The 22,124-nt window shown below is 40.7% G+C and overlaps 1 protein-coding gene across 1 annotated transcript in view; it reads left to right on the top strand.

Annotated features, from left to right (window-relative positions):
* Positions 1–20,138, top strand: part of BLVRA (biliverdin reductase A) — a 34,890-nt gene extending 14,752 nt beyond the window's left edge. Inside the window, exons 5-9 of the mRNA XM_075827055.1 lie at positions 1,644–1,763; positions 7,853–7,950; positions 11,807–11,914; positions 14,743–14,914; positions 16,448–20,138. Of these exons, the coding sequence (XP_075683170.1) occupies positions 1,644–1,763; positions 7,853–7,950; positions 11,807–11,914; positions 14,743–14,914; positions 16,448–16,703 (754 nt within the window). The 3' untranslated portion in view covers positions 16,704–20,138. The remainder of the gene's footprint in view (positions 1–1,643; positions 1,764–7,852; positions 7,951–11,806; positions 11,915–14,742; positions 14,915–16,447) is intronic.
* The last annotated feature ends 1,986 nt before the right edge of the window (positions 20,139–22,124 follow it).

The following is a 22,124-nucleotide window of genomic DNA, read 5'->3' on the forward strand; positions in this document are numbered from 1 at the left end:
TTTTTGTCGACGGAGCTTTGTGAGTGCTTGTTTTTTGCGTGACACACTGTAGTTTTTATTGGTACCATGTTTGGCTACACGCGACTTTTTGATCACTTTTTATTCCATTTTTTTGGAAACAACATGACCAAAAAAGGAAATTCTGCCATTGTTTTTTATGGTATTTTTTTTACGGTGTTCACCGTGCGGGATAAATAATATGATATTTTTTTAGGTCAGGCCAATACGAACGCGGCGATACCTATTATGTCTAGTTTTTGTCTTTTTTCATTTTTTTTCTAATTATAAAGGGCTTGATCAGGGAAACAAGGCGATTATTGTTTTTATTACGTAAAACTTGTATTTATTTATTTATCGAAAACTTTTTTTAACTTTTTTTTTAACTTTTTATTTTACACATACTAGGGGACTGGAAGATCTGATCTTCTGATCCCCTGTACAATACACTGCACTACTTCTGTATGTACTGATGTAGTGCAGTGTATTGTAACTGTCACTTTACAACTGACAGTTGAGCCTATTACATCCTGCCTTGGGCAGGACCTAATAGGCTCCCGTACCTGGCAACCAGGAAGCTCTGTATCAATCACTTAAATTCCGCTGTCGCTATTGACAGCGGCATTTAAGGGGTTAAACTACAGCGATCGGAGAGGACAGTGATCGCTGTAGTTGCAGTGGGATGTCGGCTGTATATTACAGCCGACATCCGATGAAGATGGAGCGAGCACATTTTCGGGAAGGGGTTAATAAAAATAGTGTTTGTTTTTTTTACACCGCTTTCTCTGATCTCCTCACGTATCTCACAGAAGTGAGGAGATCAGAGAAAGTGACAGGAGCTTTCTCCTGCAGACGGCTGTGATTGGTCAGTCTTCAGAGACTGACCAATCACAGCAATCGCCGGCATTGGGGACTGCTAATTGGTCCCCAGGCCGGAAGCAGAGACGGTTAGCTGTCAATGACAGCTGCCGCCGCTGTTATGTCACTATGTGATTTCACATAGTGACAGTTTATTCCTGCGCCGTAATAGTACGGCGAAGGTACGCTGGATTAAGTGGCCAGCGACGTACTATTACGGCGAAGGTACGCAAGGGGTTAAGAAACTAATTAGCATAAATCTAAAATTGCTCATAACTTGCTCAAAAATGATCGTTTTTCAAAATAATCGTTATCTACATTACAGCGCCGATCAGACTATGTAGGAGATAGGGCACTTATAATCTGGTGACAGAGCCTCTTTAAGTGATTTTGAGTAATAGCGGAGAAGGGGGTAAAATTAATTTAAGGTGCTCTCTTCCCAATTTTCTTTATTCCTGGAATAGAGAGAGCGCGTCCCTATCTGCTCTCTGTTCACTCATTTGGTTATGAGCAAAAGCATGGAGCCACATAAGCCCTCTCTGCTAGAGTGGAGTGCTGAGACGGCTCACGTTTACACGCACACACACTCACACTCACACACTCACACACACTCTCGGGACTGCTTAGTAAAGCTTTGTCAGGTGACAGATGCTCTTTAATCTGTAAGCAGAGGTGAACCCTCACCTAATATGTTAAAGCAACATGTCTTTTTTCCCCTCTTGCCTTTGTTTATGCATTTTGTTTGTTCTTCTAGCTTGCACTAATAATAATTTTCTTTTCCACCTCAGGAGGGATCTTGGTCAGTATAATGGTGTGAAGCAAATCAGCCTGGAGGAGGCGCTCCAGAGTAATGAGGTTAATGCTGCTTTCATTTGTACGGACAATCAAAACCATGAGCAAAGCATCAGGTAATCGGCATATTCTCCGACCTGGAGCTCTCCACACTTGACAATCATCTGAGTTGAATATATCTGCAGCACAATTCTTCTGATAGTTTGCTACATTGTATTCGTGTTGATAAAATGTATTTTCCTCGCATCCAAACTGTTCACCTAGTCACACTGCACAGGTTGCAAATCCCACGCATAGACTCACATTGTAAGATGTATACTGCTGTATAGGTTTTTGTGTTTTTTGCATTGCTGCGTAAGAAAAGTCAGCAGGCTGCGCGTTTCTATCCAGCAAATAAAAGGAATCCTGAAGTAAACCATCTTACAGATTCTTAACCCCTTCCTGCTCCTGGACGTACTATTAGGTCATGGCAGCTGTATCGTTCGCGCTCCATGACCTAATAGTACGTCTCGGGAGTAACGGCCGTTTCGGCCGTCCTACCGACACATACAGGAGCTGTGACAGCTGCTGTCTTGTTCAGCAGCTGTCACAGCTCCTACAGCGGGGACCGATCGCTGTGTCCCCGCTGATTAACCCCTTAAAAGCCGCGTTCTATAGAGATCGCGGCTTTTTAGGGGTTAAGCTGCCATCGCCGGCCTGCTACGCGATAGCGGCCGGCGATGGTGACTATGGCAACCAGACACCAAACAATGGCGTCCGGCTATGCCATCGACGGAAGCCTAGTGGGTCCTGACAAAGTCAGGACCCACTATGCTTGCTGTCAGTGAGTAGCTGACAGTTCTAATACACTGCACTACGCATGTAGTGCAGTGTATTAGACTAGCGATCAGGGCCTCCTGCCCTCAAGTCCCCTAGTGGGACAAAGTAATACAGTAAAAAAAAAGTTAAAAAAAGATGTTTAAAAATAAGAAAATAAAAGTTTTAAAAGTATTAAAAGTAAAAATCCCCCTTTTTCCCTTATCAGTCATTTATTATTAATAAAAATATATAAACAAACAAATAAACTATACATAATTGGTATCGCCGCGTCCGTAACGGCCTGAACTACAAAACTATTTCGTTATTTATCCCGCACGATGAACGCCGTAAAGGAAAATAATAATAAACCGTACCACAATCACAATTGTTTGGTCACTTCACCTCCCAAAAAATGGAATAAAAAGAGATCAAAAAGTCGCATGTACCGAAAAATGGTACTGATCGAAACTACAGTTCGTTACGCAAAAAATAAGTCCTCGCACGGCTTTCTTGATGGAAAAATAAAAACGTTATGGCTCTTAGAATTTGGTAACACAAAAAGGGAATGATTGTTTACAAAACGTATTTTATTGTGCAAACGCCATAAGACAAAAAAAACTATAAACATCCGGTATCGCCGTAATCGTATCGCCCCGCAGAATAAAGTGAATATGTCATTTATAGCGCACGGTGCACGCAGTAAAAAAAAAAAAGAATAAAAAGACAATAGTAGAATTGCTGTTTATTAGTCACCACGCCACCTAAAAATAGAATAAAAACTGATCAAAAAGCAGCATGCACCCCAAGAAAACTACAATGGATTCCTCAAGGGGTCTAGTTTCCAAATTGGGGTCACTTTTGGGGGGTTCCCAATGTTTTGGCACCACAAGACCTCTTCAAACCGGACATGGTGCCTAATAAAAAAGAGGCCTCAAAATCCACTAGGTGCTCCTTTGCTTCGGAGGTCGGTGCTTCAGTCCATTACCGCACTAGGGCCACATGTGGGATATTTCTCAAAACTGCAGAATCTGGGCAATACGTATTAAGTTGCATTTCTGCGATAAATCCTTTTGTGTTATAAAAAAAATGGTATAAAGAGGATTTTCTGACAAAAAAAAAAATGTAAATTTCACCTCTACTTTGCTCTAAATTTCTGTGAAACACCTAAAGGGTTCATAAACTTTCTAAATGCTTTTGTGAATACTTTGAGGGGTCTAGTTTCTAAAATGGGGTGTTTGATAGGGGTTTCTAATATATGGGCCCCTCAAAGCAACTTCAGAACTGAACTGGAACCTAAAAAAATAAATAAATGAAGCAATACTTCGCTTCTTACATTATACTGATAATGAGCCGTGCCCACCCCGAGATGACCCCAGTTTTGACCGTTTGTATAAACGGAGACCCCTATTAGACCGTTCCAGTGCCCGGTTTTCCCAAGCATTCACCCCCGAGAAGTGTATTTCTATTGATGAGTCCCTGGTACATTTTAAAGGGAGGGTTCAATTCCGCGAGTACCTGCCGGGTAAGAGGGCAAGGTATGGCGTGAAGATGTATAAGCTGCGAGAGTGCATCCGGGTATACCTACAGGTTTAGGCTATATGAAGGGAAGGCCACCCCCAAACCAGACTGCATCCTGGACTACAATAGGTACATGGGAGGGATGGACTTGTAAGATCAAATCCTGAAGCCCTACAGCGCCATGCGGTGTGGTATAAGAAGCTGGCCGGGCACATCATACAGATGGCATTGTACAATGCGTACGTGCTACGTCGATGTGCAGGCCAGACGGGAACTTTCCTGGAATTTCAAGAGGTGATTATCAAGAACCTAATCTTTAGGGACCAAGAAGGGGGGGCACCCAGTACTTCTGGAAGCGGGGCCACACGCATCGTACCAAGGCGGCAACACTTTCCAGGAGAAGTTCCCCAAACTGGCAAGAAGGGAAAAAGTCAAAAGAGGTGCAAAGTCTGCTATAAGAGGGCGATAAGGGATGACACAATATATCAATGTGACACGTGTCCCGAATAACAAGAGCTCTGTATGAAAGTCAGTTTTAAAATTTATCATACATCCCTTGGTTTATAATTTACCCCAATTTTACTTACCCTGATGCACTCCGCACAGCTTATCCCCCCTCGTCTTTCCCCTCTGAGCCCTGCTGTGTGTCCAGGCAGCTGATAACCGCCACATGTAGGGTATTGCCATACCCGGGAGAACCCACATTACAGTTTATGGGGTGTAGGTCTCTGGTCAAAATGCTCACTACACCTCTAGATGAATGCCTTAAGGGTGTAGTTATTAAAACGGGGTCACTTCTTGTGGGTTTCAACTGTACTGGTACCTCAGGTGCTTCTGCATACATGACTTCGCACTAGAAAATCCCCAGTAGGCCAAATGGTGATCCTTTCCTTCTGAGCCCTCCCATGGGCCCAAACGGCAGTTTATCACAACAAATGGGGTATTGCGGCACTCAGAACAAATTGCGCAACAGAATGGGGTATTTTGTTTCTTGTGAAAATAAGAATTTTTCAGCCAAAACTACATATTATTTGAAAAAAATAATTTTTGTTTTCATTCCCAGCCCAATTCAAATAAGTTCTGTGAAAAAACTATGGGGTTTAAATGGTCACAACACCCATAAATGAATTCCTTGAGGGGTGTAGTTTCCAAAATGGGGTCACTTCTGGTGGGTTTCCATTGCTTTGATACCTCTGGGGCTCTGCAAATGCGACATGGCACCCGAAAACCAATCCAGCAAAATCTGCACTCTAAAGAACACACAGCGCTCCTTCCCTTCTGAGGCCTCCCATGGGCCCAAACGGCAGTTTATTACCACAAATGGGGTATTGCTGCACTCAGGAGAAATTGGGCAACAAAATTGAGTATTTTGTTCCCTGTGAAAATAAGAAATTTTGATAAAAAATTACATATAAATTGAAAAAAATGACATTTTTTTCATTTCACAGCCCAATTCAAACACGTGCTGTGAAAAAACTGTGTGGTCAAAATGGTAACAACAACCATAAATGAATTCCTTGAGGGGTGTAGTTTCCAAAATGGGGTCACTATTGGGGGATTCCAACTGTTTTGGCACCTCAACACCTCTTCAAACCTGGCATGCTGCCTAAAATATATTCTAATAAAAAAGAGGCCTCAAAATGCACTAGGTGCTTCTTTGCTTCTAGGGCTTTTGTTTTAGTCCACGAGCGCAGTAGGGCCACATGTGGGACATTTATAAAAACTACAGAATCTGGACAATACATATTTAGTAGTGTTTCTCTGGTAAAACCTTCTGTGTTACAGAAAAATAAATGAATAAAATTGAAATTCAGCAAGAAAAATGAAATTTGCAAATTTCACCTCCACTTTGCTTTAATTCCTGTGAAATGCCTGAAGGGTTAAAAAACTTTCTAAATGCTGTTTTGAAGACTTTGAGGGGTCTAGTTTTTAAAATGGGGTGTTTTATCCGGGTTTCTAATACATACGCCCCACAAAGCCACTTCAGAACTCAAGAGGTACCTTAAAAAAAAGGCTTTTGAAATTTTCTTAAAAATATGAGAAATTGCTGTTTATGTTCTAAGCCTTGTAACGTCCAAGAAAAATAAAATGTTTAAAAAACGATGCCAATCTAAAGTAGACATATGGGAAATGTGAACTAGTAACTATTTTGGGGGGTATAACCATCTGTTTTACAAGCAGATGCATTTCAATTCTGAAAAACGCAATTTTTTCAAAATTTTCTCTACATTTTGCAATTTTTCACCAATAAACACTGAATATATCGACCAAATTTTACCACGAACATGAAGCCCAATGTGTCACGAGAAAACAATCTCAGAATCGCTTGGGTAGGTTTAAGCATTGCGACGTTATTACCACATAAAGTGAAATATGTCAGATTTGAAAAATGGGCTCTGAGCCTTAAGGCCAAAACTAGGCTGCGTCCTTAAAGAGGCTCTGTCACCAGATTTTGCAACCCCTATCTGCTATTGCAGCAGATAGGCGCTGCAATGTAGATTACAGTAACGTTTTTATTTTTTAAAAACGAGCATTTTTGGCCAAGTTATGACCATTTTTGTAGTTATGCAAATGAGGCTTGCAAAAGTCCAAGTGGGCGTGTATTATGTGCGTACATCGGGGCGTTTTTAATACTTTTACTAGCTGGGCGCTCTGATGAGAAGTATCAGCCACTTCTCTTCAGAACGCCCAGCTTCTGGGCAGTGCAGAAACAGCCGTGTTCTCGAGAGATCACGCTGTGACGTCACTCACAGGTCCTGCATCGTGTCAGACGAGCGAGGACACCGGCACCAGAGGCTTCAGTTGATTCTGCAGCAGCATCGGCGTTAGCAGGTAAGTCGATGTATCTACTTACCTGCAAACGCTGATGCTGCTGCAGAATCAACTGTAGCCTCTGGTGCCGATGTGTCTTCGCTCGTCTGACACGATGCAGGACCTGTGAGTGACGACACAGCGTGATCTCTCGAGAACACGGCTGTGTCTGCACTGCCAGAAGCTGGGCGTTCTGAAGAGAAGTGGATGATACTTCTCGTCAGAACGCCCAGCTAGTAAATGTATTAAAAACGCCCCGATGTACGCACATAATACACGCCCACTTGGACTTTTACTTTAAACACACCCACTTGGACTTTTGCAAGCCTCATTTGCATAACTACAAAAATGGTCATAACTTGGCCAAAAATGCTCGTTTTTTAAAAATAAAAACTTTACTGTAATCTACATTGCAGCGCCTATCTGCTGCAATAGCAGATAGGGGTTGCAAAATCTGGTGACAGAGACTCTCTAAGGGTTTAAAGGACACACTTTTGGCATCCATCAGGCCCATGGACGTGTTCGGCATATGTGTCGGGAGCGTACACTAAACGTACTAGGCAAACGCAGTGTTATTAGACCCTCACATGGGATTCCCTAGATTAGATACAAATGTAGCAAACTCTCAGCTGTGAGAAATATTAGGTCCGTACGGGTCTTCAACTTCTGGATAGGAACAAGAATCTTCCGATTCACTGATGGCAAATAAAGATCTAGAAATTTGCAATAAATAGGAACGCAATGTATATTTTGTTGTTGAATAACTTCTAAATCATTACGAATATTAAGCTTTATTTATTGTATAAAAACCCCAAAAAATAAGTGCTGCTGCCATGTTTGCCTAGTATTATTGCTCAAGACATACCCTGGCAGATCTTAGAAGAATAGGCCTGATAAGGGTTCCAGAAGTAAATTAGATATTATTTATTATTAAATATGTATATTATGATTTTTATGAACACATTTTCTTTCAAAACTGTCATTGAGTTCTGGTTCTGTTCATGACGAAGTTGATATGATACATAAAATATATTTATAGATCTTTATTATCGGTAATTTTTTTTTATTTTTTTTAAAGGAGCTTCCTGGAGGCTGGTAAGCATGTTCTTGTAGAGTATCCAATGGCGCTTTCTGCACAAGCAGCACATGAACTGTGGCAGTTGGCAGAGCAGAAGGGTAAGGAGATGCATTTTATCATTTCCTCATAAGCTCCATCTTGCTCACACACTTAAAGGGAATGTGTCGCGAATTAAACTTTTTATTTTTTTTTTCTTTAAGTAAGTTACTTCTTTTTATTTTTTTTTATTTTTTTTTGCGGCATTTTTTTTTTCTTCCACATGGGGGAAAGTATTAAAAATTAAATAATAATTTGACATGTTTTCCTATGTTGGCCACCAGAGGGAGCACTTCCCAGATTTACAGCAGGGTGAATAAGGCAAAGCAACCTGACTCACAGCTGCCGTAAATGTGGGAGGGAATCTCACCCCCCCCCTCCCACAAGCCAGGAAAAGGTGTCTTCAAATTGCTAAGCAGTGTCTGGCTGCCATTTTGGGTGTGATTATTGAAAGCTATAGGACACACCAAAAGGCTAAGGGTATGTTCACACGCTTACTAAACAAAGGGAAAACAGCTCCTGATTTTCAGCCATTTTTTAATCAAACTCCTGTTTTTGGCAGCGTTTTTTACGGCCGTTTTTGGAGCTGTTTTTCTATAGAGTCAATGAGAAACGACTCCAAAAAACATCCCAAGAAGTGACCTGCACTTCTTTTTGGCGGGCATCTTTTTACGTTCCGTTTTTGGAAAATGGCCGCGTAAAAAAAATGCCCTGTCGGAACAGAACGCCGTGTTTCCCATTGAAACCAATGGGCAAATGTTTGGAGGCGTTCTGCTTCTGATTTTTCAGCCGTTTTTCGGGACGTTTACAGACCAAAAAACGTCTGAAAACACTGTGTGTGAACATACCCTTAGAATGATGAAAGTGAAGTGAGTGACTTTTCAGTTGACGGGTTCACACGGTGTGTATTTGACACGTTTTTTTTGCGCATTTTACATGCCTCTACTGCTAAATGTCTTTATCCCTCCATCCTGCTGACAGTCTCCTCCAGGATCACCACCCAATACTGCTGACAGTCTCCTCCAGCATCGCTGTCAGCAAGATTGTATGGTGACGCTGGAGGAGACGGTCAGCAAGATTGGGTGGGGACGCATCACCATACAATCTTGCTGACAGTCTCCTCCAGAATCACCACCCAATACTGCTGACAGTCTCTTTCATCATCCCCATACAATCTTGCTGACCGTCTCCTCCGCAGTAGAGGAAACTGTCACACCACTCTGTGATAGGAATAACCATCTGCTGCTGACAGTCTCCTCCCCGACCTCCTGCTGACAGATACCTCACCTCCTCACAGTCCGCACACCGTCCACACTGACAATACATCTCACACTCAGCACTACTACATACACACACTCAGCTCTACTACATCTGACAAGCTTAGCTCCGCACACCGTCCACACTGACAATACATCTAGCAACAGGGGGGGCGTTGGGAAGGGGGGCCCGTTGAGGGTCACGAGAGCGGGGGTCTGTGTGAGAGAGAGAGGGACAGACAGACACACACCTTACCTGCAGTGCCCCTGGTCTTCATAATGGCACCTGCTATCTCCCTACAAACCGGCTTCCCTGCTGTGTGACTCTGACCTGAGTCTGCGCAGGACAGAGCCAGATATCAGAAGCAATGAACGGCTCACGTTCATTGTGCCCTATGCCCTGTAGCTGACGTATTCCATCTGTATGTGTCGTTAATCGACACATACAGAGATGAAAAAAAATGGCAGCCCCCATAGAGAAGTAAAAGTATGAATACATTTAAAAAGTAGAAAGTGACAACACAAATAAATAAAATTTAGTTGACATTATATTAAAAGCAATATAATAAAAAAAAAATCCTGACACCTTCCTTAAGGCCCTTTTACACAGGCCAGTGATCGGACAAACTACCATTCGTATGAACGCTCCTTCCTGATCATTGCCCTGTGTAAACAGGGCAACAATCAGCCGATAAACCAGGAAACGCTCCTTCAACTATTCACAAAATATCATTGTTGTCGGCAGCACATGATGAAATGCATGGGGACGAGTGATCATAGCAATCGTTCGTCCCCATACTAAGCGTTCATTGCTCTGTTAGATAAGCTGTATTTTCGATCACCTCTTGTTTTGAAAGTGGTAAACACGGGCGATATCTGCCTGTGTAAATCCACCTGTTTAAGGTGTGGTCTGCTTCGGAGAATCCCTACTTGTTAGAATGGACCTTTGACAATAATTTGATCACAAAGTGCCCCCCTGCTTGGGAATTCCTGCTTAAATCCGTGGGGAATCGTGGCTGTAAGTTCAGTTTCCCTGCAGCACCACATAGTTACATAGTTTGTATGGTTGAAAAAAGACACATGTCCATCAAGTTCAACCAAGGATGGGAAAGGGGAAGTAAAAAATTTCTACACATAGGAGCTTTTTTGTTCTAGGAAATTATCTAAGCCTTTTTTAAAGCCATCTACTGTCCCTGCTGTGACCAGCTCCTGCGGTAGGCTATTCCATAGATTCACAGTTCTCACTGTAAAGAAGCCTTGTCGCCTCTGCAGGTTGAACCTTTTTTTTCTCCAGACGGAGGGAGTGCCCCTTGTTTTGTTGAGGGGGTTTTACAAGGAACAGGATTTCACCTTATTTTTTGTATGTGCCATTAATATATGTATATAAATTAATCATGTCCCCCCTTAGTCGTCTTTTTTCAAGGCTAAATAGGCTTCGTTCCTTTAATCTTTCCTCATAACGTAGATTCTCCATGCCCCTTATTAGCTTCGTTGCTCTTCTTTGTATTTTTTCCAACTCCAGGGCATCCTTTTTATGAACTGGAGCCCAGAACTAGACTGCATATTCTAGATGAGGCCTCACTAATGCTTTGTAAAGTGGTAATATTACATCCCTGTCCCACGAGTCCATGCCTCTTTTAATACACGACAATAGCCTGCTGGCCTTTAAAGCAGCTGATTGACCCCCACAGGGGAAATTAAGCATTACACATTCATATCAATGTTTTGTCTGTGTATTGCAGGACAAGTCCTCCAGAGCGAGAAATATGCTATTTTTAATCGCTCTCCACTGTAAAAGTGATGAGGCTCCTGAACAGGGGACCCCCCTCAATTAACTCCAAATTCCCTTTATAGGTTATATGAAAATAGGTTTTCTAAACTAGACAACACCTTGAACATCAAATATTTTAAAACTGGGTACTTATGGTAGTCCTGCTTCTATATGGCTGCCATTTAGAGGTGCAGTAACAGCTGGTATGTCCACATTAGAGCTCCCACAGGGGTTGTGACCCAGCTTTCCCAGACTCCGGAATTACACTAGTCCAGTATGTACTGTATACGCAGTGAAGGAGTTTAGGAAACCTGGGACTAGTGGCCGTATTGGTAGTCATCTGCCTTTTCCAGAGTGACAAATTAAAATAACAAGTTCTTAACCCTATAGATGACTTGATTTCTGAAGGACTTATGTGTGTTTTATTTTAGTGGGAAAGGCCTTTCTAGAAGAATGCACACACGATAATATATTTTTTCCAGTACTTTATTTACTAGACCTAGTTGTCGGTTCCAGAGTAAGACGAAGCATAACCCGCTGGGAAATTGTAGCCAGTTTTGCTACACAGTAAAGAAAAGTACCTTCTGATCCCTTAAAGGATGTCCCATAATTTCTGTGGATCAGCTTAATCATTCTTCTCTCTTGATTTATATTCCTCAATACCATTAGTCCTGTGATGGGTCCTGACATCTTGCAGTTTTCATATTGACCACTGAGCGTCACAATAGGCCGACGCTTTCTGGTCTTAAATGACTACAAATATATGTTTAGCAATTAATCTGTCCTGTTCACGCTTTAAGATTAACAGGTCTATGTGATATACATTTTTTTTTCTTATGGATACAACTGGTAACTGTGTTTAACTTGCTTTCCATTTACTGTATACTGCAGGTAAAGTCTTACATGTGGAGCATATTGAGCTTCTTACAGAAGAGTTCAAGCAGCTGAAAAAAGAAGTCGAGGGGAAGGAACTGGTGGAGGGGGTCCTTCATTTCACTGGTAATAAAAACTTGTTTTTAAAAGGGTCTTTAAACAGATTTATGACATTACTAAATATGCCATAAAAATGCAAGAGGGCATTACCTAGACTGGATACAATTTTCAGCTGTGAGCTGTACTAGTTCGCAGCCTCTGAATGAAAACAAGTGTTCTCATTCACTGACAGAAAGCAGAAAACTTGAAATTGATGAGGAGTTGAACTGTATGTACGGAAAGCTAGATGCAGCTTAAATAATTTGGAGCGGTTTCCTAATATACCTTATAAGTCTGTGCTAACCCCATTTGTTTCTTTCTACACAGCAACGTTCCCCTTTCCCGTCATTCATGCTTATTGAAACTTCAGCGGCCTGCTGTCCCCTTTAAGGGCTCATCTATTTTTGGCTCTTATTGATTGTCAGATCAGTGCCCTTTTGTACAGGAAAAAGCTGAGCCTTGTCATCTTATCAGGCATATTAGAAAATGTAATAGTGGTATTAAACGGCATTACTCCCAAAACGAATAGATCTGTTCCTTAAACTCATCCAAAATTAATTCATGTCCTTTATATGACACAGCACCAGGCCTCGCATATCCAGACATACCCTCTTTACCGCCAAAGCGGATGGGGGGTGGCGATTGTAGCTTGTCAATATTATCAAGCATCCACCACAGCTGACTGCAATTTATAACCACTCACACTTGCCTATGTGGGTATGTCTGGATTATCCTGATGTCCACCCCCTTCCAATCCATACTGTGGCTTCAAACTCCTCTTTGCCCAATCCTTGAGTCCGAGCCTACAGCACTCTTACGGTTTGGAATCTAAAATATTTCTGTGAATATTTCTCCAAACTACTCACTCTGGGGGAAAAAACTTTTTCTCCCTAGGTTCTGAAAATTCTGCATCCTTTCGCTGGTGGTCTAATAGACTCCATAAAATATGCCACTTCCCCATCCCACTTACAGATCCACTTCTTTGAAGTGATACAAACCGCCAAAAACGCCCCAAGTAGTGAAATATTCCAATATCTTCATCTTAGAATTTGTATCTCCCCTGTACACAGAAACCCATGCAATTTTCAAATCTTTCTCCCCTTTCGAGAGGATCTGCGACTCCAGCCCCAACTTTAAAGGCCTCATTTCCCTTCTTTCTCAATACATTTTGGCTCACCCTACTACTTCCCCACACGCATACTTTAACAAATGGCATCAGGATCTAGGTACAACCATTCATACAGCTGACTGGCGTTCCATATGGGACTCCGTTTCTCATTGCTCCATTAACGTTACAACTATGGAAATGGCATTTAAAATCCCAAAGACCCCCAAAGTAGCATTGCTCCATTTCCTATTAACTTATGCAATTTAAATTACTTACTTTTATTCTCTAAGCCACTAAACAGACAATCGCACACTCCTGGGAAAAAAGGCTTTGTTCCCTTCCGTAAAATAAAATCTAGACTCGATAATAGCTGTATTAATGAAAGTCTTACCAGTCCATTCTCTCCTTGACTCCAACACTAAATTTGAAAAGTTATGGCTTCCATGAATCCGGTATATCCTCTCAATTTCAGTTTTTATGATAACCAAATCATTAGCCTATTATCTCCCCCTCCGAAATGGAAATGCCAATTTTTATATTCTCTTATTTTCTCTCTCCCACTTCCCCCTTGCCCCTTTTCCTTCCTCTCTTTCTTCTCCTCCTCTCTCCTCCTTTACTATTCAATGTTCTATTTCTACCGAACCACTGTTCTGATCTGGTTCTTTTTTAATTCTGCTTGACAAAAATTCTGCTTGAACAAATTTTGATTTACATTGAAGTCCGCATAATCCTCTGTAGATGTTAGCGTTAGGACCTTGTTTCTATTATGCTACTTTTATGTTTTGCACTTATTTTGTTTAACAATGATTGATGGAGAATGGAATAGAAGGTGCGCTTTCATGAAAAGTCTTTTAGATAATTTATAAATCACTGCTGCGCTACTTTAGAAATTCACCGTTTTCCTAACACAAGGTTAATGCATCTTTTTTCTCATTTACAGTAGAAATATGAAATTACGTGTTGCCAAGGTGTAGGAAAAACCTTGCTTGAACTTTCCAATATTGAAATACCGCTAAAGAAGCACGTCCAACAACATTTTTTGTTTATTAACATTAACCAGCTATATGTGACAATTGTTTGTGGTGTTTGTTTTTTTTTGTTTCGTTTTTCGTTTTTTTTTTTCACGAAAAAGAGTAGTTGGTTTTTGTGAAATGAGATGCAAACTGTATGGAAATTAATGATCTCGTTCGAACCCCATACAATGCAATGATCTATGTAAAAGGAGCTAAAAGAACACCAATTGACGTGCTAGATTTTCGATCATTGGTCGTTTACCGGAAGAAATCTTCCACTGTAAAAGGACCTTTACACTATGCTATGCAGATTCGTAAACATTTTTTTTATTTATATTCCACCTGTGATTGCCCCTGTCTGTCTAGGTCATCTTTATTTTGGCCTATCAATAAAGCTGTCATCTGTCGTTCCAATCCTCCATCTACTATTCTAATGAGGATTACGTTGCAGATAAGCTCTTCTTACAGCAGCAGTAAACTGACATTAGTCTGCCCGGCCATTCAGGAGATTTAACCCTTTGCAAATACTGTAAGCGAAGTACAATATTTTGCATTTCATAGTACTGCCGAAATAAAAACAGACAAAATTAAAAAAAATAATTGCTTTCCATGACTTTTGAGGTTTAAAAAAAATACCCCTTTCTGATTGAAGTGTCCCTTTAATAATGTCTGGCAGAGCAGCAAAGGGATTGTGGAAATGATTTGTTTGATTCATTTGTTAATAATCTGTTTAGGTGGACCTCTGGATGAACAGAAATCTGGGTTCCCTTCTTTTAGTGGCATTGCCCGGGTATCTTGGCTGGTTGATCTTTTTGGAAGTTTAGCTGTTACCTCAGCCAGGATAGAAGAGAATATAGAGGAAAAGTACTGCAAGCTGACTGCACATTTCACTACTACACGCAACAGGTCGGTGTCCGGTCATTATAAATATCCATCACTTGCACTCAATAGGTTTAGAGAGGATGTGTCTGCTTACCTGACATGTCTGTCTTAGTAAATAATTGTATTCCCCATTAAATAATAATTCTGGAGCATCTTTACTCAGAACTCTACGTTGTGTCGTAAATTGGCAACTCGGCGTTACCAGTTGGGAGTGTGACCTTACACAGACTGACGATGCCGACAGAGTCAGACGGTGTAGGGAAAGCCCCTTTGATAAAGGAAATGGGAACACCCAATTGTCAATTTATTCATAAATTTCTAGGAGGAATAACAGGAACGGCACAACAGAGTCCTAAGAAAAGATGCTCCAGAATGATTGTTTCATGGGGAATATGAGTAAACTAAAACAGACGTGTTAGAAGAGGTAACGGGTCCCATTTAACCACTTATATACCAAACCTGGTTTAATTTTTTTCCTCCATCTTCCAAGAGCTATAACTTCTTTATTTTTCTGTCAGCATAGCGGTATAAGGGCTTGTTTTTTGCAGAACAAGTTGTATTTTTTAATGGTGCTATTTAATGAACCATATTATGTACTGAGAAACTTTAAAAATTAGTTTATGGGGTGGAATGGAAAAAATACAGCAATTCTTCCATTGTTTTTTGGGTTCCGTATTTACGGCATTCAGTGTGCCTATAATGACGTGTAACGGAAATTTTTTATAGTTTTCTTTGTTTTACAAAACAAAAACAATTTGTAGAAAAAAATTATTCCATGTGGGAATATTCGGAGACACATAATTTTTCTTGTTTTTCCTTCGATGGAGTTGTGAAAGAGCTTATTTTTTGCAGGCGAGCCGCAGTTTTTATTGGTACATACAACTTTTTGATCTTTTATTTTTTATTCAATTTTTTTTTTTTTTTTTTTATAGATTAGGTGACTTAAGAAAACGGCAATTCTGGCATTTTTCTTTTTTACGATGTTCGCTGCGTGAGATAAATAATATTATATTTTGATGGTTCAGACTTTTACATTTTTAAGACTAAGTTTTTTTTCATCTTTAATAAATTTGCAAAAATTTCAAAAATTCTGTGTTCACTTTATTTTACGGGGAATTGAGTGCAAAATGATGGGGAAAAACATGAAGTTTTTTTTATATTAGTACAAGGCCCCAACATAACAAAAAGTGAAAGAGTCTGAAGACTTTCCGAATGCACTGTAGGATATGTCTGTAATATTGTTAATGTCGGATTGTAGCAAGAGCATATGGTCATAACTCAGCACTCCTTTGGTGAGCCACGCTGCAGGGGGTTTTAAGTCAACGGGAAAGGACTTACCATTGTCTAGATTATTTTCTCTTTGTTTATGGTGTTTTTACTTTTCTTGTGCGAAATGAAAATTTTTGATATATTTAATATTTTTAAAAAATACACAACTTTTATGGGGTATGGCATTTCTTTTGTCAATTTTTTGGATGAAAGCTTAAGTATTAAGTCATTTTTGAATTATTATTTATATATTTATTTTTAATACAAATGTGCTTTTAATTGTTTTAGACCACTAACTTGGATTGAAGAAAGGGGTCCAGGCTCGAAGCGTGAGAAAAAAGTTAAATTTACATTTAAGTCTGGTATCCTGGACACCTTACCACCAGCCCCTAGAGCTGCTGTAGGGCCATTTATGCAGGATCAGAACCTGTTTGCACGTAAACTTCTGGGACAGGTATCCAAGGAGGAGCTAGCAGCGGAGAAGAAGCGCATCGCACACTGCATTGATTTGGCTGAAAAAATAAAACGACATTGTCAACACTGAGCCTAAAACGGCAAGACCTGTTACCTCAAACATGGGTCGAATACGGCTGCCAGAAGAGCTCAAACATCTAGGTCGGTTTCCTTACCAGAATGAAAAATTTTGCTTGCCTTTTAGAAAAGGGTGCTTCCTAAAGGCGTAATTTCTCAAAATTATATTTGCTGAATTATGTCTAGCTTGAAGGATTGTATTTGTGAGTTCTGAGGTAGGCATTCTCAGGAGTTTTTGCTTTTACCTCTTGTGCTACTTGCCAACATTTTGTGGACCCTGATTTTTAAGTAACAAAACCTAACCCACTTCAGTTATGTCCTACATGGACATACAAGATTATAAAACATCAAATCTGACTTTAGAGTTGTCGAGGAAACAATGGGATTTAAAAAAGTAACCTAATAATGTGCCTGATGAAAAGGAGACTCACCTTTTTTTTCAGATTATAAAGGCCTTTTTACATGTGCCAATGATTGGGCAAACGAGCGTTCATATCGACACTCCTTCTCGATCGTTGCCCTTTGTAAACAGCAACGATCAGCCGATGAACAGGCAAACGCTCGTTCATCAGCAGATATGCTCGTTTATGTGGCCAATAAAATGGTCGCTAGTTGGCACCACAACTCCTTGTGTAAACGGAGAAGTGCTGCCGACATGATGGAAATGTATGGGGAAGAACAATTGTAGTAAAGATCGTTCGTCCCCATACATTACCAATCATGGCTTCTTGTGAAAGCTATCGAGCTGTCTCAATGATCGGTGCTCATTTTCGCGGCCTTTATCATGGAGATTTTTAGTGCCTTTAAAGAAACAATCTGGGTTAAACTGAATTTCCACTTTCACCTAATGTGTTGGCACTTGCCCAATCCCCTCATTTCTACATTGTAATGGGGGTGTCATCTGTATTACATAATCCTTCAATGGTTCCCTCTACTGGCTGCTTTGGCCTGTTTTGTGCTTCTCTTCTTGTCCTATTCTAACTATAAGACCTATACTTTAAAGGGGTTGTCAACTATGGACTATTCCTTTTTTATTAGAAGCGTTCACCTGATGGGGGACAGTGCCCTTATGTGCCCCCTAATAATCAGCTGTATTCTGCAAGGGAACACGGCAGGAAGTGTTCAGTTCCCCCTGCAACGCCCCCATAGGGCAAATGAAGAAAGACCTGGCCGTGTAATACAAAAACGTGCTTGGTCTTCCAGAGCAGGGTACGTTATTTGGTAGCTGCTCTAGTTAATAGATGAGGGTCTTGAATGGTGAAATCTTCTATTAACTCAGAACTTGAAATTGTTTTATAAACCGGACACCCTCTTTAAAGCCTACTTTACACACACTATTTATTTTTTTCGCTTGAAAAAAAACGGAATGACTTTATAGTCATTTTCATAGTGCTTTTGGTGGCGTTTTTTTTTTTTTTTTTTTTCTTTTGAAATATTATAACCATGCTTGCTTTTTTTTTTCCTGCCGTTTTAGAAGTCCCTTGGAGAAACCTATGGGAAAAAATGCCAGAGGAAACCACATACAAACTCTGGAGTGCTAAAACACCACAAACAATGCAACAAAATGCTGTTTGAATCCAGCCTAAGGTGCCGTGTACACGGCCGTGCCCGTAATCACTGTCTGTGATTGCAGGCGCGGACAGCCACCCGCATTTTCGGCACGTGCTCCAATAAAAAGTTTGGGAGCACAGTCCGTAAAAAGCAAAAGATTTGACGTGTCCTATCGGAAAGACGGCTTTCTACGGCCCAGACAACTTCCCGTAGATATACGGGTAGGTGTCTGTGGCCAATAGAAGTAAATTGGTCCGTAATTGCGGACCCTAATTACGGTACGCAATTACGAACAAATTATACGGTAGTGTATATGGGGCCTAATAAAAGCTTTTAGTGTGTCTATATGTTCTGTATATCTGCACATTATTAGCAGCCGCAGACTGCTAGAAGTCTTGAAATATATTTTTCCTTGCAAATTGTGTTGCCTCACTATTGTTTAATATGGAAACGTTGCTCAGATGAAAGCTACAATTGAATGTTTCCTTTAGCTGCACTAGTGTAATTATCATCTCATGAGTTCCGTCAGCCGCCATTTTATATTACGGACGATTCTACGGTCGTGTGCATGGGGCCTTAAGCTGTATTGTGCGTTCGGGGCGACAGCACAGACTTGCACATTTTCCTATCCAGGGTTGAGGCTACCACTTTAGGCCTCATGCACACTGTCATGCCTGTAATCATGGTCCGCGATTATGGGCACGGCCTGCGGCCACGTGCATTTTGGCCAGTGCTCTCATACAAAGTATGGGAGCACGGAACGTAAAAAGCAAAAGATAGGACATGTTCTATACTTTGCAGAGGCTTTTTACGGCCCGGGCACCTTCCAGCAAATATACGGGGAAGGTGTCCATGGTCAATAGAAGTGAATTGGTCCATAATTATGTTCTACAATTACGGACAAATTCTACGGTCGTGTGCATGGGGCCTTAGGCTCACGTCCTATAGATCACATACAGACGTAAGGACGTCTCTGAAATGGGATGCGGAGGGTGATCAGACTGATGTGAGTGGTTGAGCAGGAAAGTTCCTAGCTTAACTGAATTTCACTAATACACTGAATTTTTAAAAAAAAAAATATTTTTTTTATCGTGATCTAAAATACATTAGATCTCCAGAAGATAAAAGCAGTATGAAAGTAAAAGCCAGACTGTCATTTTGATAAGATAATTGGTCGCCCTAGCCGTTATAAGGGCTTAATGTGTACACAATAAGCGGTTCATGCTGGACCACAAGATGTTTAAGCACGAATGTGTCAATCCTGGTGACAACGAATTCACCCATATAAACCGCTGGACTGATGGTCATCACATTTTACAGAACTTCTTACAGTGCCTTGATACCAGCATAGAAGTCATCCAAGTAATTACATTATTAAACTACTAGAAATATTTTTTTGTTTATTTTTTTTTTAAAATTCAGTTCAATTTATGAAGAGCAGTAGGGTGGGAAAAATAGACTTAACTCATATAACGGGCTCATAGACTTCTATTGGCCACGGGTACCTTCCCGTTTTCTTACGGGAAGGTGCCCGTGCCGTTGAAAAAGATAGAACATGTCCTATTTCAGGCCGTAATAACGGCACGGGCAGCCTATAAAAGTCTATGGAGCTCCCGTAATGACGGGTGGCTACATGTGTGCACCCGTCATTACGGCAGCGTTGCTAGGCGACGTCCGTAAATAGTCACTGTCCAGGGTGCTGAAAGAGTTAACTGATCGGCAGTAACTCTTTCAGCACCCTGGACAGTGAATTCCGATCAGAATATAGAGCAACCTGTAAAAAAAAAAAAGACGTTCATACTTACCGAGAACTTCCTGCTTCCTCCAGTCCGGTCTCCCGGCCGTTGCCTTGGTGACGCTTCCCTCTCGACATCCGGCCCGACATCCCTGGATGACATTTCAGCCCATGTTACCGCTGCAGCCAATCACATGCTGCAGCGGTCACATGGACTGCCGCGTCATCCAGGGATGTCGGGCTGGATGTCAAGAGGGATGCGCCACCAAGACAACGGCCGGGGTAAGTATGAATTACTTTTACCTCGGAAAGGGCTTTCCCTTCTCTCTATCCTGCACTGATAGAGAGAAGGGGCTGCCGATTAGTGCAGTGCAATTTTGCATCGAAAACGTGCCCATAAATACGGCTGGAATACTGGTGACACCGGAACCGTATTTACGGGCACGGGTCCGTAAATACTGGTGCAAAACGGGTCGAATACGTGTGACACCGGACCCATATTTACGCCAGTATTTACGGGAGGGAAAAAAATACGGTCGTGTGCATGAGGCCTACGCTGTGACTGCTTGTAAGATGTTTGGTATATGAAGTAAAGACTTACATTGTGTTTGCCAACTTAGTTGTTTTTTTTTTTCCTTCTTAGTTTAAGCCATAGGAGAAAAAGGGTAGGACAAGCATGATCCAGGCAGAAAAATGAGGAGCGATATAACCAATAGTAACTGCGCTTGGCGCTCCCGCGTGAGGACATGCGCAGCACTAGTTGTAGTTGCCTGTGTTCACTATGGTGGCGCACACGTGCTTTTTTTTTTCAATTATACCTCATTAATAATCTTCATTGGCAATTAAGTGAAGCGCTGAAATTCATTCTGGTGTTCGGAACTCTGCCATCTCTAATTATTACTTGTGACATTAACCAATCTGGTTACAGACGAAGGCTCTCCGTTTGACGGCACCATATAACCTTATGTGCAATAGCTCTGTATATATTTTCATATTGCAGTATGTGCAGGCTATTACATTAAAGGGGTAGTCCGGTTTCAGCAACTTAATGTTTTGTTTATTTTGTATAAATAAGTCATCATTTTCCTGCATACTTCCTGTAGTACTTTCTCATGATTTTCAAGATCTCTGCTTTCTGTTATACAATAGAAACATGCGTTGTTTGCTTCCAGTGGACAAAATTCTGTCCGTGGTCAGCTGATGGACACACAGGTGTATGGCTCGTTACAGTATGTGTATCAGAGCTGTGTCTCTTATAACGATCCCAGCACCTGTGTGATTTAGAAAGAATTGTATCCACTGGAAGTAAAAAAACGAATGTTCCTACTGAATAACAACAAGCAGAGATCTTGAAACCTATATAGCATTAAAACAGAAAGTATATTGAAAAATTCAATTAATTTAATTTTTTCGTATCATTTAAAGTTATTTGCTGAAAGCGGACAACCCCTTTTAGGAGTCTCTTTCTGATGGGATCTGTTCTTGTTGTTGTTTATTAGCACAAAAAAAAATAAGAAGGTAAGCTAATCTGTCCCATGGGGGAATCCATTCCCATTTTTGGAAAAAAACATTTTGAGTTTGAAGACTAAAAAAAACAATATTGCACATCTACTTTTTTTTTTTTTTTTTTCCTCCCCCGGCATAAACAAGGGTACTCTGATCTCTAAACTGAAAAAAAAAACAAAAAACAATTTCACATAAATGTATGCTAAAAAGGACAATTGCCATATGTTTAGCCAATAAACAACTATGGAATAATTCATGAATACATTTTTATTCATCTTCTGGAAAAAAGTTTATCCATATGTGTGACAATGTTTTGCGTGTTAAGCTGATTCCAGGACTTTCATTACCTACAATATTTCTGAAGTGCTTTCTATTTCTTATAGTTTCTGACTTTCAACTCGCACAAAATAAATTTTTGACACCTCTGGTACAGCTATGCTCTGTATAGGGTCTGTGCACATGGAATTGCCACGTACATGACCGCTTACTATTAAATTTACATTGCTACAACAATTGAGAAATTAGAAGTGAAAAAATAAAGTGTATATTGGTAACAGCGATTTATTTACGTCTAATCTGTTGAGAGCCATTTTGCAAAAGTAAAGTACCCTTTTAATGTAAGTGTATGAATTTTAGTCCATA

The sequence above is a fragment of the Rhinoderma darwinii genome, chromosome 5 (assembly GCF_050947455.1).
Source record: "Rhinoderma darwinii isolate aRhiDar2 chromosome 5, aRhiDar2.hap1, whole genome shotgun sequence".
NCBI lineage: Eukaryota > Metazoa > Chordata > Amphibia > Anura > Rhinodermatidae > Rhinoderma > Rhinoderma darwinii.